Below are 17505 nucleotides of genomic sequence, written 5' to 3' on the forward strand. Positions count from 1 at the left end.
TGTTTCTTTTTATTCTGTTTTGTAGATTATACAATAGCTCATGTTTTGCTTATTAATTACCATCTAGTAACATACTGGTTATTTCAAAATAATACTGTGTTTCAAAGGAAAATAGAATAGGTAAAGCAGATGAGGAAGAGAGAGAGAGAGAGAGAGAGAGAGAGAGAGAGAGAGAGAGAGAGAGCGAAAGAGGAATAGTAATATGAAAAATATGTTAATGTGAGCGGTCTCTGCAAATAACGGTGCCCTCAGCTCTGTCTTACTCGGTTGTAAGCCGTCCGTAAGTAATAGATACTAAAATTTGTCTACGTACTCCAATTCGTCGGTGACGGTAAAGGAACTGGAAGGTCAGTTGAACGAAATTGATACTGGAACAATAGGAATGTTAACAAAGGTAAAATAAGGGTAATGGAGTGTAACAGAATCAAATCAGACGGTACTGGGAGAACGACACACTCCTTTATTTCCTTCTTCTTTGCAGGCAGTACCTCTTTCGTTACAGCTTTTTGAGCTAGTCTTTCTTACCGCTAGCTTTACTGGTCATATGTTTAGCAATGCCAGAAGCGTCTCGGTTGGTGTTCTATACGCGTCTTCGAGGCACAGGAATAAACTTTGTGGTCGCCGCAGGTACTGTGTTATTTTCACCATTATGGCTATGTGAGCCCATATACTTTGCCCATAATCTGCTATAGCAAAGAGAGTTGCATTGTGGTGTGTTCGTATTATGCTTGGAGACTGCTGAAAGCTTCTTTAGCCGATTGCGTGTACTTTGCTGAGGATTTAAACGCTTCTTCAGCAGACGATTTCTGCTTGCGTCTGAATGTTACGTTTCCAATTGACATTTATACAAAGGTAACTACGAACTGCTTTTCTCTTCACTCTTTTATTACCTATTTTGGTCGACACTCCTAACATCCTACCAGCAGGCACCAGCTTGGAAGGTATTGTTCGTTTCTGCCATCAATGATCTACTCCAGTGTAATCAAATGTACTGGTAAACTATAGATTATCTGTGCTCTACCTAGAAGTGAGCGAGATGGAAAATATAGGATTTGACGTCAAAAGTTCGCTTGCTGAGCCGAACTATTGGTTTTGCAAAGATATGACAGGCGCTGACTCTCTAACATTAAGATCTCTCCAGTAGGTCTTCTCTTGGTTGTAACGGAACTGGTGATTACAGAACAGAAGTGTTTCACCTTTTTGTAATATCATTGGAGAGGGGAAAACATTACATCCGTTCGAAATCAAGATCAAATTTCAGTTTTTTTAAATATTATCTTTTTATACATGGAACCATAACGGTGCGTTACATTTCTGAATTCAGCTTCAACTGCAGTTTCCAAAATCAAAATACGGAAAAACTTAGTTGTTTCCGCAAGAAATAAACTGTAATCATAGAAGAAACAAGTTATGCTATGAGGAAAAAGTATGTTACATCATCAAAGTAGGTCATTGTATTTTTCACACGAAAAACAAAAATGTAAATGTTACAGAACACATGACATTTTCAACACTTTTATGAAAACACTCGATATAAGTAAGGTAACATAGAAAGCAACGCAATGAAAATTAGCTACTGTAAGATAAATTATGCAAAAATTGCCATGTGAGAGAGCTAAATTCAAGAAACATAATCTGTAGTGACTACTGGATGACATTTTCATAAATATTGCGATTTGTGGGATATGTAGCCAACAACTTCTTGGGGTCCTCCAACCAAGGAGTCGTGATGTGCTGAAGTTTCTACAGCTTACGGAAGCTGAATGAATTCTACACTAAAGCATGAACGACCTTAACGACAGATACAGGTCCGGTGTGTTGTGAATAGTACTGAAATTCCATGTGTATACTCGATGGATATTCAACACTTCAGGATATGTTTTGCAGTAGGCTTTCCACCAGTGATCAAAATCCAGACGTGTAGGGATTCGAATTTTATTACTGACAATGACAGTTTGTTCATAATTACTGTAGGACCGAAACTTCGGTGGGAACATGTAAAGGCATGGAGAAGAGAGACCACGTCCTGTACAGAACACACGCGTATTCTTACATTTCATTCAACTCTTTGAAACTCGTTACTGAATTTTCGACACGCGGGAAACTTATTTTGTTGCTGAATTTCGGTGAACACATTATGCGTCTGAATTATTAAGAATGTGTCAAACCTAAATTCTGCCTGAGATCTCTAACTCGAGATAATGTGTGTCAAACATGGTGCGTGATGGTGCGGTTGCGCGTAGCGTGAAAACCTCAGGGTCGGCCTGTTTGGTTTTATTGCATGCAATGGAGCGCAATGTTTGTAACTAATCCATCAATATGTTTTCTGAGCAACATTTCTACATTTTTGCAGCGTAACAAAAAAATTACGCCTGGTAATTGAGCTGAAGAAACTTAAGGGTTCGGCAGAAAGAAGAAGAGTGACACAAATTATACATCTTCAGTTTCTCAACGGTTGTAATGCGGACAGTGGCAGCGGTTTCTTTTGTGTGACGAGAGCACCTGCCCGGGTAGCCGCGAGCGTTAACTCGCCACTTCCGGAATTCGAGGAGATGCGACGACTTCGGATGGAATACCCACCCGGCGGTTTAACGACAAGGGCCAGTGTACCGGTCAATGCGGAAGTTGTTTTTAGCCAGTTTTCCACATCTGGCGACGTGACTACCAGTCTGGTACCCAAAAATCACTCCATTATACAATTCGCAAAGATTTAGAAAACTTTCTCACTCTTTCACAAGCGCTAACACTAGACGTAGTCAGTTGGGATACACAACTAGGATTTCGGACGAAAATGGACAGCGACGGGAAGAGCAGAAGGCCACGCTCGGCTACTAATACTGCCAAATCCTATAATTAACATGCTGACCACTTGTAGGTACGGGATATACTCGAAAGAAAAATAAGGGTAAGACTGAGTAGTTGAGATGAACTTCATTCAGACTCAGCTATTACGAAAATGTAATTCGACTGTGCCAGGCACTTAAACTACGTTGGGCTGCAATGACAGTGCCATTGTGGCAGCATTATGTGGGGATCCGTCGTTTAGAAGATGGATTAATCCCATAAGATCTAGCTTCTTAAGCTTATCACTTACTTCGACGTTTCGGCACTGAAGCCAAGTATCTCATATTTTCGCTCTGGCATCGTGGCCGTCTTTTCAGCAACAACAGAACACGTACGATCATTATCGAGAACAATTGTTGAAAATGTAGGCCCGTAACGCGCGAACCATTTTCCTCGACAGACCAACTTAATGGCAGTGCCCTGACCTAGGCGCTTCAGTCTGGAACCGCGCTACCGCTACGCTCGCAGGTTCGAATCCTGCCTCGGGCGTGGATGTGTATGATGTCCTTAGGTTAGTTAGGCTTCAGTAGTTCTAAGTTCTAGGGAATTGATGACCTCCAAAGTTAAGTCCCATAGTGCTCAGAGCCATTTGAACGAAACTGCTTGTGACGTTTTTCAGTATCACGCAACAAATAATTGTAATAACAGATAAAATGTTAACCCTTCAAGAGTAAGAAATAAAAATGAACAAAATCTCAGCGAATAACGACGATCCCAGAGACATCAAACTGCTTGAGCAGCACTTGCAACGTAGTGCAAGCGGTAAATGTAGGGGTGCGGATGGAGGTCTGGCAACCGCAGATGATCGTCCCATCTACAGGTCTCATCGGTTTCGTTGAATATATGCCGTGGCTTCCTCGTCAGCCTCACTCCACTACTAAATTCGTACAAGCGGTGGACAGAATATGGAAACACCAAAAACAGAATACATTACCATGCCTAATACGGTGAAGGAAGACCATTGGCGTTCAAAGAAGTTTCCAATCGTCTCGTAATGGGTAAATACAACTCCTGTACGCTTTTCAGTGTAAGTTTATATCATTCTTCCTGCAAAACAGTGTCAAGTTTAAGTAACGATGATGGACTTGGATATTGATCACGCACCATTCTCTCCTAACTGGTGGCCAGCGGAGATGCAACAAAACAAGTCATCCTCAAACTAAAAAAAAAAAAAAGGCCGTCTTGGACGATGCGAGTGGTGTGAAAACGAACCTTGTCGTATTGGAATACAGCGTCACTATTTCAGAACAAAAATTGTACCATGGGATCAGCCGAAATGGTCACTTAGTCCTTGGCAGTTATGCGACCTTACAAGTTATCCTTGGGGCACATGAAAGGCCACGATAGCTGGCCGCTGTGGCCGAGCGGTTCTAAGCGCTTCGGTCCAGAACCGCTCTACTGCTACGGTCGCAGGTTCGAATCCTGCCTCGGGCATTGACGTCAGTGAGGTCCTTAGGTTAGTTAGGTTTAAGTAGTTCTAAGTCTAGGGGGCTGATCACCTCAGATGTTAAGTCCCATAGTGCTCAGAGCCAAATACTACGATATGGCGGCCGAAATTATCACAGAACCCTCGTCATGATTCATTCTTGGGACCTAAACTCGAGAAGTTGGGAGTAGTGTGAAATAAAGGACACCTCAGATCAACCGCCTATCTTCCATAGCTCCATAGTCCAGGTTATATAGCTTCCGCACAACGATTTACTGTTAAACCGATTTGTATCACTCAGGTGTGGGTTTGGATTTCCACCTTGCCCAGGAATTCCCGGCTTTTGGAGCCCTCTTCCTCTTCGTTTTGGTGCTGACATGGTTCGTAAAAGCAGTGACTTAGGCAGCTGTCGTCCTCTTATTTTTCGTCACAAAGCTCTTCAATGACCGCCTGTTACGATTCCTCAACACACACTTTAGTCCGCGTTGTGACGTAAAGGACGACTTTTTCCCCCGTTTTTCGCGTATGTGGTATAAATCTTCGTACTGAAGACACTTCGGCTGCCTTGGTTACGGAACTACTCCCGATACGAGCACCAACAGCTGGTCCACGTTCGATGTCACTACATACAACACTGTGCGATCACGTGTGACACTTACAATGTGTTGAAAATACTGCATGGGCGCCGTTTGCGGTCAAATGCTACCCGGCACCTTGAAGGTTCGGCTAGTATCTGGATTTATGTCCAAGCACGCATTTGTCGCTATGTTTCAATATTTTTTTTCAACATCTGTAGTTGTCAACTCTAAAGTAATTTTGAACAGAATATAGTTAATGACTGATTACGTTGCTTTATACTCTCGTGTAACGTATACACATAACCAATTATCTTTCTTTCAGAGTATGCTGCTGCATGAGCTCCATACTTAACAATCATATACAACCATTCTCTCGACGAAAGATCCATACCCACAGATCACACCAATATTAAAGAAAGGTAGTAGGAGTAATCCACTTAATTACAGGTCCATATCATTAACATCGACGTGCAGCAGGATTCTGGAACATATATGGTGTTTGAACATAATGAATTACCTCGAAGGAAACGGTCTATTGCGCGGGATTAGCCGAGCGATTTTAGGCGCTGCAGTTATTGACTGTGCGGCTGATCCTGGCGGAGGTTCGAGTCCTCCCTCGGGCTTGGGCGTGTGTGTTTGTCCTTAGGATAATTTAGGTTAAGTAGTGTGTAAGCTTAGGGACTGATGACCTTAGCAGTTAAGTCCCATAAGATTTCACACACATTTGAACATTTGAAACGGTCTATTGACAGTCAACATGGGTTTGGAAAACATCGTTCTTGTCATACGCAACTATCTCTTCGCTCGCATGAGTGCTATTGACAAAGGATTTCAGATCGATTCCGTATTTCTGGATTTCCGGAAGGCTTTTGACATTGTACCAAACAAGCAGCTTGTAATGAAATTGCCTGCTTATGGAATATCGCCTCAGGTATTTGACTAGATTTGTAACATCCTGTCAGAGAGGTCACAGTTGGTATTAATTGACGGAAAGTCATCGATTACAACACAAGTGATGTCTGGCGTTCGCCAAGGTAGCGTAATAGGATCTTAGCTATTCCTTAGCTATATAAGCAATTTAGGAGACAATCTGAGCAGCCGTCTTAGATTGTTTGCAGATGACGCTGACGTCTATCGACTAATAAAGTCATCAGAAGATCAAAACAAATTGCAAAATGATTTAGATGAAATATCGGAATGGTGCGAAAAGTGGCAATTGACCCTATATAACGGAAAGTGTGAGGTCGTCCACATGAGTGCTACAAGAATTCGTTGAACTTCGATTACACGATAAATCAAACAAATCTAAAGGCCGTAAATTCAACTAAATACCTACAAATTACAATTACGAACAACTTAAATTGGAAGGTACACATAAAAAATGTTGTGGGGAAGGCTAACCGAAGTCTGTGTTTTATTGGTAAGACACTTAGAAAATGTGACATATTCACTAAAGAGACTGTCTGCACTACGCGAATCCGTTCTCTTTCAGAATACTGCGGGGCGGTGTGGGATCCTTACCAGATAGAACTGACCGAGTACCACGAAAAAGTTCATAGAAGGGCAGCACGTTTTATATTATCGCAAAACATGGGAAATAATGTCACTGAAATGATACAGGATTTGGGCTGGACGTCATTAAAAGAAAGTTGTTTTTCGCTGCGACGGAATCTTCTCACGAAATTCCAATCACCAACTTTCTCCTCAGAATGGGAAAATATTTTGTGAACCCGACATACCTAGGGAGAAACGAGCACCAAGATAAAATAAGGGAAATCAGAGCTCCTACGGCAAGTTATAGGTGTTCGTTCTTTCAGCGTGCAGTACGGGATTGGAATAATAGAGAACTGCGAAGGTCGTTCGATGAGTCCTCTGCCAGGCACTTAAATGTGATTTGCAGAGTATCCATGTAGCTGTAGATGCAGGTGTTTCTACAGATCTCTCTTCTTCTTACCAAAATGGAATAGCATCTACTGGGGAAATGATGTATCTTGTTGAAGCGCCTCTTCTTCCAGTGCAAAGCATTTTAAAAATCTCACTACTATCTCACAACAATACACTGTTAACTAAACAGCTGAGCAAGAAAGCCTTTGGAAGTTGAGCAGACTGCAGCACGAGCATACACTAAGGCACGTCAAAACATGTAAGCAGCGCAAAGCCTCAGTGTACTGATGCCATCTACCCACTGAGGGAGCAAGTACACTAGTAGATGACTTACGTTGCTTCTGCTGTCGTCACAATGTTCTTGGGCCTACACTTTAGAGACGAGTCACTATCATGATTTCTACACACACAGTGTAGATCCTAGACAAGCCCAATAATGCCATAAAGCGTGTTGTGGAAAACTGCGAAATCACGTGGTTTCCGAAGTCACCGACTCAGCTGTTGGCATTACTTATTAACTACACTCAGTACGAGAATGTCTCAAATTGCTGGTCACGTTACCTGGTCCTCCTGGATATCCTCCTGGTCCTAACGGCGGCCTCTGGCCTGGTGTTCCCGGGTAGCCTGGGGGCAACAACGTCCTCATTAGCACTTTCGATTTTGTTAATTACCAATTCCACATATCATTTGCATGGTCTTATTGGAACATTGAGGAAGAAATCAGTTTACATTACTTATTTACGAGTATTACTACAATATGGCCATTTGCGGGTTACTAAATACCACCTTGGCTTAAATTATTAATTTTCATAAGAATGAACTTATTTACCTTTAACGCTTCTTAAGTAAGTGGTATACATTTAACCGTAGTTCTTTTAGCTATAGATTCTAAAGTCATTTAGTAAATGTAATCTATGGAACAGAAAGAGCTACCGAGAAGAGATAACGTTAGGCTAGATTTAAATTTGCTTTGATAACTTTCAATTTACGTTGATCGAAGAACTGAATTGCTTTCTGTGCGTTTGACAACTACATAAGATTATACACATGATTTTCCTTATTTTAGTTATGCCACTGTAGGCACCACCATACGTCTCAAACATCGACAGATCATTTATCATAATTTCACTAGTGAATATTGGTGGACGTCACATGTGTTAGTGGACATAATGGCTGCAACATTGAATACCACGACCTGGTCAAATAATCAGATGACTTTTGTGACACACACTAAGCGTTTAAAATGTCATTCAGCACCTCTCTGAGCTGCAATTAAAATTTAATAGAGAAACCAAAAATTACGGAACTTACTTAAATGATGGCGTCACTTCTGACACAACAGGATATGTGACAGGAAAAAAAAAAACACGTTAATACAGGGTGTAACAAGAAGCTGAAGCCAAAATTTCAGAAAAATTTCTCACACACAGAGGAAGAACCCATGTTATATTGACATGGGTCTGGCAATGCATTATTTCCATGTAAGAGTTCATTTTCTACTTCCCTTCATAATGAAATTAATCCAGGGAAACATGCAAAAAACATCTATTATGCGGTCGCATAATCTACGAGCAATACAAATATGCTATGAAACGAGATTACAAAACCATGCAGGAAGAATTTAATGGTTCTGACAATGGAAAAACAAAAACTTAATAGCGATCGACATATTAGATTCATTGTTCAGTACAAGAAGCACTTACGCTAAATTTGTAGGCATGGAGCACGTGAAAAAATTGACGGTACGAATAGTAAAATTTCTGAAGTCACACACATTATTCCTCTGTCAATTGCAACAGTTTTCAATGGAACTGAACAAAGAGTATGGAGGCAAAGTAGGTTGGTTACCGAACGGAGCATGCCTGAAACGATTATTCAGTTGAAAACCCGCTATTATTGAATTTCTGAAAGAAAAAGGAGTAAAAGAACGAAAATTAAAACATCCGGAATTAATTGCAGAGTTTGTCCCACGGTCCACAGTAAGACAGTGCAGGGTGAGGAACGACTTGTTTCTGAATTGCTGGGAATGCATTTAGAAAGGAAATCGCATTGTAGAAGTGAAAAGTCTAACAACGACAGAAATAAAGTCCAGTTTCCTAAGATCACTGGCATTAAAAAAAAAAGAAAAACAACATGAGGTCTGAATAATTCATTGTGGACTTGAAACAATTACAATAGTTACCTACGCGTTTTAAGTTCAGTGCAAATCATACATTTATATTCGAGCTGTTTTAGAGATCGTTTGCCGTTTCAGTTAAAAGACCCCTTTGCACTCGCAAATGTAACTGATTGATCTGCAACGTAATTCCCATTTGAAAGACAAATCCTTTAACGTTAAAACAGCCCAGGTTGTTTTCCTAAGGTAGGGGTACTAAGTATCCATAATATGTTTGAAAAGTTCTACAACATTTCGATCAACAAATATACAAGGTGTTCCTGTAAGAGAGAACATAGAGGATGCTTCACTGAACAATTTGTGGTACGCAGGAATAAAATTACGTTACTGTGTACTTTTTATATTTACATTAGTTACTGTTAACTGCAAATATAATCAGTAATACAATGAACGTACCATTTGTACTGTATCCCACAAAATGTGACGGCCAACATCAATGCAAGCATGAAATCGGCGAACAAGATTCCGATCCACCATGACAAATGTCCTTGGTGTGTTTCTAATCACATCACAGACAGCTACAATACTGGCAACTAATACCATCTCCGCATTCACTCGGGTCTCATACACAAATGCCTTTAGATATCCGCATAGGAAATAACCAAGGGAATCCCGGTCAGGTGACCATGAAGTAGGACCTTCCCTTCTAATCCAGCAACCAGGAAATACCGTACCAGTACTGCTCCATTGTATTGTACTGTGCGTTTCCGAGTAGCTCTGAGTAATGATTGGGTCTGCCGTTGATTCATAGCACGTTCTGTCATGGACAATGTAAATATTATACGACACACCCTCGTCATGGACGACTAAAGTGAACAAACCTGCATCATCACTTCCTACTAATCAGGTTCGTGCTCCTTATTTTCTTGCGGGAAATAGAGAATTTACATGTAAATAAGCAGCACAGTATGTGTAAACTTGTGCTCATGTAAGGTATAAATAAGCTGGAAAACAGTAATGCTAGACAAAGCGGTAGACAAGTTTCCTTCCCTATATCCTTAAGCCGGCTTCTCCGACCCCAGATTCATTGCCTCAAATTAACCAGTTGATCATTCTTATGTCCCGTTACACATTTGCACGCGGATATACCACGTTTACGCGAAAGATGTTTTTTCGATTATGAAACGAAATCGAACTGTCAAAATCTGTAAAGTTATCCTGCTTACGTTCATATACCGACGGTTTATTCTAGATAAAAATTACATTATGAATTCGCCAACAATAATTAAATAAGACTACAAATTTGCTTCGTTTTTGTTCTGTGTTGCTGATAAATATGAAAGTTAAATCCAATCGTATGCAACGCTGTTATGTTGCCAGCTAAAGTCAGCGCATTTGCCGTTTACTCTTCATTCCCTTCCGCCTGCTAAGACAGCGTGGCGTGGCAGTGGGGAAAGTACGCAGACAAGCTGAGCAGTATGGCACGCATGTCAGGGCACGGATCATGGGGCGAATTTTTGGCTGCCCCTGCTCTGGAGAGGCAAAGGCCTTGCTGCAGTAGATACACGGGTTCCCGTCAGATCACCGAAGCGTTGTTGGGCGTGGCCGGCAGTTGGATGGGTGACCGTCCGGGCGGTCATGCGCTGTTGCCATTTTTTGGGGTGCACTCAGCCTCGTGATGCCAAATGAGGAGCTACTCGACCGAATACTAGCGGATCCGGTCACAGAAAACGATCATAACGACTGGGAGAGCGGTGTGCTGACCACACGCCCCTCCTATCCGCATCCTCAGCTGAGGATGACACGGCGGTTGATGATCCCGATGAGACACTTGTGGCCTGAAGGCGGAGTGCCTTTGCTTGGTTTTGCCTGCTCTGGAGAATCACGTCATCGGCAAAGGTATTCTATGAAAATTTGGACTAGGATTGTTGGTGACTGTTAGAGCCTAATGTTCCCTGACAGATGGGTAGGTGGAGGTGGACAAATTCCTGGGCCTCTGCATTCTCCAGAGCTAAACACTCTAAACTAGACATTTATTCATGGGGCAATTTGAGAACTCCCATGTGCAGAACCCCCGTACAAAATGAAGGGCCTTTGTGCTCATATAGTCGAAAGCTATGAAACAATACGCAATTCTACAGGGATACATCAGCGCATCAGAAAGTCAGCGCAACTGTAGGTTGACGTATGTATCGTTTGCTAACGGAGGACATTTTGAAAAAATCATTTGGTAAAGTGTTTCGTACTGTAACCCAGAGGGAATGCTGAACATTTCACGAAAAAAAAATAAAAAAGAACTGTTTCATCTTTTGCTGGTAAGTTCTGATGTTGTGTTCCTATGATTATGTGGTTATGAAGAGAAGCAGAAAATGAACTCTAAAACGTTCCCTGATCCATGTCCATATAAGATATTTTATTCTTCCACGTGTAAGGAATGTTTCTTGAAAGTCTGGCCATACCTTTTTGTTGTACCCTGTATACTTGCTGCTTGTGCCTACTTTCTGTTACCCTTTCCCTCTCCTCCTCTCCAATTTCTCCAATATATTACGTGATATATTCAGTAGTTGGTGCCCAACAGTTTGCAGATATTTATGTTATGTCGGTGTCAGTTGCTTTTAAACTCCTTATTATTGATTGTCACTAATCAACATGACGCATACGAGTCTGAACCATGACTATTTGCACCTGATAATGATTAGTAGCAATCCAAACAGGCGCAAGAGCCGACAGCACTACGAAAGGATTATTTCATACTTGATAAAGAGAAGAGAAATCTAGTCATTGTACAAATGATTAACAGATTAAGTAATAGTTACGAAGCGTTTCAGTTAGATCTTTGATTGACCTACACACTAATTACTAGACACAGTGTGTAAACACACTTGACATTTGGTTTGATGTCACACAAAGTCAACAGAAGTAAAGAGCACATTTACAGAATAGCCCAAACTGTTGTGAATCAATCCCATATAACTTGGTATTCAGCCAAAAATTATGTAAGATATTTAAAAATATATGAAAATTTGTCTACCGTTGTTGACCATAACTAGATTACTTATATTCAGTTACACAAACTGTGCAGTATTCTTCATGTTGACCAAGCGATATGAAAGCCTATAATAAGCGGCCAACCACGCAAATGACTAAAAATAGTACAGAAATCCCTTACCTGGTTGTCCTGGGATTCCAGGGGCGCCAGGATAGCCTCCTGGTCCAGTCGGTGGTCTCTGTCCAGGGAACCCTGGTGCTCCGGGTTGTCCTGGTGCGCCTGGTTGTCCTGGGGCTCCTGGGGTACCGGGGAAACCAATAGGTCCTGTAGGCGGTCGTCCTCCAGGATATCCTGGGCCTCCAGGTTGTCCTGGAGCTCCTGGTACACCTGGTGCACCTGGTAAACCAGGCGCACCAGGGAAAGTACCTGGTCCAGTAGGATAGCCTCCTGGGTATCCTGGGTATCCTTAAGCAAAAAGAAAACGTTTTCTATATTAATGCTTTGAAAGATAGGACCATACAGAGCTTACATCAAATACTTTCAAATACAAGTTATCTTTACAAAACGAAAATTGTAGTAAATCACATTTTTATATTTTTACATTGCTATTTGTAATAATTGTCTCACCTGGGCCTCCAGGAATTCCAGGAACTGGTGGCCCTCCTGGTCCACCTGGTCCACCTGGTCCTCCTGGACCACCTGGAGCCCCTGGTGCTCCTGGCCTGCCTGGTATTCCTGGTCCTCCAGGGCCTGTTGGTCCTCCTGTTCCTGGCGGACCTCCTGGACCTCCTGGTCCTCCAGGTCCACCTGGTCCTCCTGGTGTTCCTGGCGCTCCTGGCCTTCCTGGTATTCCTGGTCCCCCTGGTCCTGTAGGTCCTCCTATTCCTGGTGGTCCTCCTGGTCCACCAGGTCCACCAGGTCCTCCTGGACCTCCAGGTGCTCCAGGTGCTCCTGGTACACCTGGTATTCCTGGTCCTCCTGGACCAGTCGGTCCTCCTGGGAAAGGAGGACCTCCTGGCCCTCCTGGACCTCCAGGACCTCCTGGTGTTCCTGGCGCTCCTGGTCTTCCTGGTATTCCTGGTCCTCCTGGCCCTGTAGGTCCTCCTATTCCTGGTGGTCCTCCTGGCCCACCTGGGCCTCCTGGGCCTCCTGGACCTCCTGGTCCACCTGGTGTGCCTGGTGCTCCTGGTATTCCTGGTATTCCTGGTCTGACTGGTCCACCTGGTCCTGTAGGTCCTCCTATTCCTGGTGGTCCTCCTGGCCCACCTGGTCCTCCTGGCCCTCCTGGACCACCTGGTCCTCCTGGTGTGCCTGGTGCTCCTGGTCTTCCTGGTATTCCGGGTCTAACTGGTCCTCCAGGGCCTGTAGGTCCTCCTATTCCTGGTGGCCCTCCAGGTCCACCTGGCCCTCCTGGACCACCTGGCCCTCCTGGTGCTCCCGGTGCTCCTGGTATACCTGGTATTCCTGGTCCTCCTGGCCCAGTTGGTCCTCCTGGGAATGGAGGGCCCCCTGGCCCACCTGGTCCTCCAGGTCCTCCTGGTGTTCCTGGTGCTCCTGGTCTTCCTGGTATACCTGGTCCCCCTGGACCTGTAGGTCCTCCAATACCTGGTGGTCCACCTGGTCCTCCTGGTCCTCCTGGTCCTCCAGGTCCTCCAGGCCCTCCTGGTGTTCCTGGTGCTCCTGGTGTTCCTGGTATTCCTGGTCTAACTGGTCCTCCAGGCCCTGTTGGCCCTCCTATACCTGGTGGTCCTCCTGGTCCTCCTGGTCCTCCAGGACCTCCAGGTCCTCCAGGCCCTCCTGGTGTTCCTGGTGCTCCTGGTGTTCCTGGTATTCCTGGTCTAACTGGTCCTCCAGGCCCTGTTGGCCCTCCTATACCTGGTGGGCCTCCTGGTCCTCCTGGTCCTCCAGGTCCTCCAGGTCCTCCTGGCCCTCCTGGTGTTCCTGGTGCTCCTGGTCTTCCTGGTATTCCTGGTTGAAGTGGTCCTCCAGGACCTGTTGGTCCTCCTATACCTGGTGGTCCTCCTGGTCCTCCTGGTCCTCCAGGTCCTCCAGGTCCTCCTGGCCCTCCTGGTGTTCCTGGTGCTCCTGGTCTTCCTGGTATTCCTGGTTGAAGTGGTCCTCCAGGACCTGTTGGTCCTCCTATACCTGGTGGTCCTCCTGGTCCTCCAGGTCCTCCAGGTCCTCCAGGTCCTCCTGGCCCTCCTGGCGTTCCTGGTGCTCCTGGTCTTCCTGGTATTCCTGGTCTAACTGGTCCTCCAGGCCCTGATGGTCCTCCTATACCTGGTGGTCCTCCTGGTCCTCCTGGTCCTCCAGGACCTCCAGGTCCTCCAGGTCCTCCTGGTGTTCCTGGTGCTCCTGGTCTTCCTGGTATTCCTGGTCTAACTGGCCCTCCAGGGCCTGTTGGTCCTCCTATACCCGGTGGTCCTCCTGGTCCTCCTGGACCTCCTGGTCCACCTGGTCCTCCTGGTCCTCCTGGTGTTCCTGGTGCTCCTGGTCTTCCTGGTATTCCTGGTCTAACTGGTCCTCCAGGCCCTGTTGGTCCTCCTATACCTGGTGGTCCTCCTGGTCCACCTGGTCCTCCTGGTCCCCCTGGTCCTCCAGGGCCTCCTGGTGCCCCTGGTGGTGCTGGGCCTGTTGGTCCTCCTGGTCCAACTGGACCTCCTGGTCCTACTGGACCACCTGGTCCTGTAGGTCCTCCTGGTCCTACTGGTCCTCCAGGCCCACCTGGTCCTCCTGGTCCACCAGGTCCCCCTGGTCCTCCTGGATAGCCTGGTGCACCTGGGTATCCTGGTGCACCTGGTGGACCTCCTTCAGGTGGTCTTTGTCCTGGGAGAATAGCTCCCCCATCTGTTCCTGTGCCAGCTCCTTCTACTGGTCCACCTCCAGGACCTGGGAATGGTCCACCCCCAGGCTGCCCTGGTGGTCGGACTCCGCCACATCCTTTAGGGAAGTAGAGCTTGTTCCACGGTGTCACAACTCCATGGTGCCCATGACCATGACCGTGCCTGGAAATAAACCAGAAAATTTTCATTGAGTTCATACTGCTGTATCTATATAGAAGGAGACATGTCATTAACCATATTGATATTATCATGTTTTAGAGTACTGTATTATGGTGTGAAGCAGGTTCACTTACATCTGTTTTTCGTCTGTTGTGTGCATTTTGATATCAAATATCTATTATAGTTTAGGAAATGTTTGAGTCTGTATTACATGTGAAGCTAAAGCTTGCGTGAGTGTTTAAGCACCTAATACATTTGCGAGTGTTAACACCGTAGTTTGCGCTGAAAGTGCGCTTATATACTGTGAAGGTTTAAAAATAGAAACAGCCTTTTTGTCGACACTCTTAGAGAGTTTGATGGTACTTTTATTGAAAAGTACTTTGAAACAGCTGTCTTTTGAAGTTTAGGATGTAGTTGCTGAATTTAGTTCTGTGTGTTGATGTGGTTTTCCTGCTAGAAATGGTAAGAGAAAAACAGCAATGGACATGAGAAAAGTAAACATTCCTTTGAATCGTTTTGCCTCTACTACTGACTACCATCGTTCGCAGTCTGCACAAATACTCGACATCACCGTTTGTGCGCATGTCACAATAAACCTCCTGATGATTAAATCATGGAATATTTGGAGTCTGTAATTGCCACAGAAGAGAATGCCACACCACACTGAATCCTGACAGTTTTATGTATAGGTGTACAATCATAATCATTTTTGTACGAGTATTGTTACGTTCCTAATGTTTGACATAAATTTCGCTTCGGAAACATGTTACATCTCGATGTTTTCATAAAAATTAGTGTATTATATCAGCTGCTAGGACCTAATCTCTTTACCTGAGACTGGTGTTTCCAACGTCCCCATTTGTTCTGATCTCTGGCTTCCCTTACGATTTTTCCCTACTAAACCTCCCTGTAAGCCCATGGAAGTTATCCTCCGATGTCTTTACAAAAGTCCTGTCACCGTTCTATTAGCTAGTGTTTTCCTTACATGTCACTGTTCGCCGAGTTTCAGGAGAAACTCTTCATTTCTTGTGTTATCAGTACATTTAACTTTGATTCCCTTCTTTTCCGGTTTTTCTACTGCACGTGCTCCACTTTCTTAAAGAGTGCTTTCGCAGCACCATTTCACAAATTTCTTTCTCAAATTAGAGACTATATTTGCTACTAGTTTCTTGCCTACTCCCTTCAGATTTACTTAGTTACTTCCTACCTACTCCTTGCTGCGACCTTTGTGCGATGTTTTGCTTCTGAACAATAGAAATTCAGTCACTTCATCTCCTACATGATATTCAGTTTCGAAGTTAATTTTTCACGAAAGTCGTTTCTGATACTCCTCTTTACTTCTTTAGTTTACTTTGTATCCGTATTATGTCCTCAGTAGACAATTCCTGACACTGGACGCGACTTGTCATTCTTCCTAATTTTCACAGAGGAGAAGAATATAAGCAGTGAATCCTATCACCGATATCTTCAATCCTTAATTTCAATCCGTCTGACCGTCAACGGTGGGGCAGGAGATAGTAGTGTGTGTAGAGGATTTTAGGCTCGCCTAGTTATGATTTAAGTGAACTTATTACTTCCATAGGGACGGAGAAAAAAAATGGTTCAAGTGGCTCTGAGCACTATGGGACTTAACGTCTAAGGTCATCAGTCCCCTAGAACTTAGAACTACTTAAACCTAACTAAACTAAGGACATGACACACATCCATGCCCGAGGCAGGATTCGAACCTGCGACCGTAGCGGTCGCGCGGTTCCAGACTGCAGCGCCTATAACCGCCGACGGAGAAGACAAGACTGAACTAATCACGGCACTTACAGGGGCATTAAAACATTCACCCTGCCCTCCATACGCGAATGGAACAGGATGAAGACCTAACATCTGTCACCATGCTGTACATCTTCTGCCACGTATTTCACAAAGGTTTGCGAAGTATGCATGTAGCTGTAGATGTAGATGTAAGTGATCAGACAGCCACCATTTCCGTTTGTCTTTTCTGGGCCTGTATTCGTATTTTAACAGATGGACTGTGTTAATAGTTTTCGGTTTTGTGCGCTGGAGAGTGACTGTGTCTGATAATGTGAGAAACAGTGAGAAAGATGAAACATAATTTTATTTAGTTTACGGCTTGTGTGTGTTAACGACGTTCACATGATAATTTTTAAGGGCGCTGATGAGCACGATTTAGAGCGCTCTAAGCAGAGAAACTAAAGAAAAACAAACAAGTGAAAGAAAAAGTTTGCATTGCTAGCTCTTATTATTTTTAATTCCATAAGTTTATGCTCTGTCTTTCATTGTTATTTTCCCCTCTTTGTTCTTGAACACACTGTATATTACTCATGTTTGGCCATCGCGTGTCCGATACATTCTAAAATGGTAAATTCGTATGTATTTGACTCTGAGGACTCTAATGTCGATCTTCACGTATTTGGTATGCAGAGTATTTGTCCAATTTTCGCTTTCTGGATGTAGATTTTTAACGTTAGAACTAGAGACAAGCACGGACCACAGGAAACCCATGTGCTTCATAACCATATTACTCCTTGCTTTCTTTGTCCTGATTGTAGCACTTGTCAAATATGAAGAAAACAATTAAAAAAAAGGAAAAACAATGAAGACACACAGTAGCAAAACCAATCTCGCTCCAGGCCATGTTTCCTTCGGCGATT

The 17505-nt window shown here is 44.0% G+C and overlaps 1 protein-coding gene across 28 annotated transcripts in view; it reads right to left on the minus strand.

The window, feature by feature from the left end:
• The window catches only part of LOC126283983 (collagen alpha-2(IV) chain-like), a 164515-nt gene that overhangs the window by 28172 nt on the left and 118838 nt on the right, over window positions 1–17505 (minus strand). For 22 of the 28 annotated variants that reach the window (XM_049982465.1, XM_049982458.1, XM_049982477.1 and 19 more), the window contains exons 4-6: window positions 12465–14842; window positions 12018–12302; window positions 7294–7356 (exon numbers count right to left, since the gene is read on the minus strand). In XM_049982465.1, coding sequence (XP_049838422.1) covers window positions 7294–7356; window positions 12018–12302; window positions 12465–14842 — 2726 coding nt within the window. The remainder of the gene's footprint in view (window positions 1–7293; window positions 7357–12017; window positions 12303–12464; window positions 14843–17505) is intronic. The other 6 variants (XM_049982455.1, XM_049982452.1, XM_049982451.1 and 3 more) reach the window with 6 other exon arrangements.

This window comes from Schistocerca gregaria, chromosome 8 (genome assembly GCF_023897955.1).
Source record: "Schistocerca gregaria isolate iqSchGreg1 chromosome 8, iqSchGreg1.2, whole genome shotgun sequence".
In the NCBI taxonomy this organism is placed as follows: Eukaryota; Metazoa; Arthropoda; class Insecta; order Orthoptera; family Acrididae; genus Schistocerca; species Schistocerca gregaria.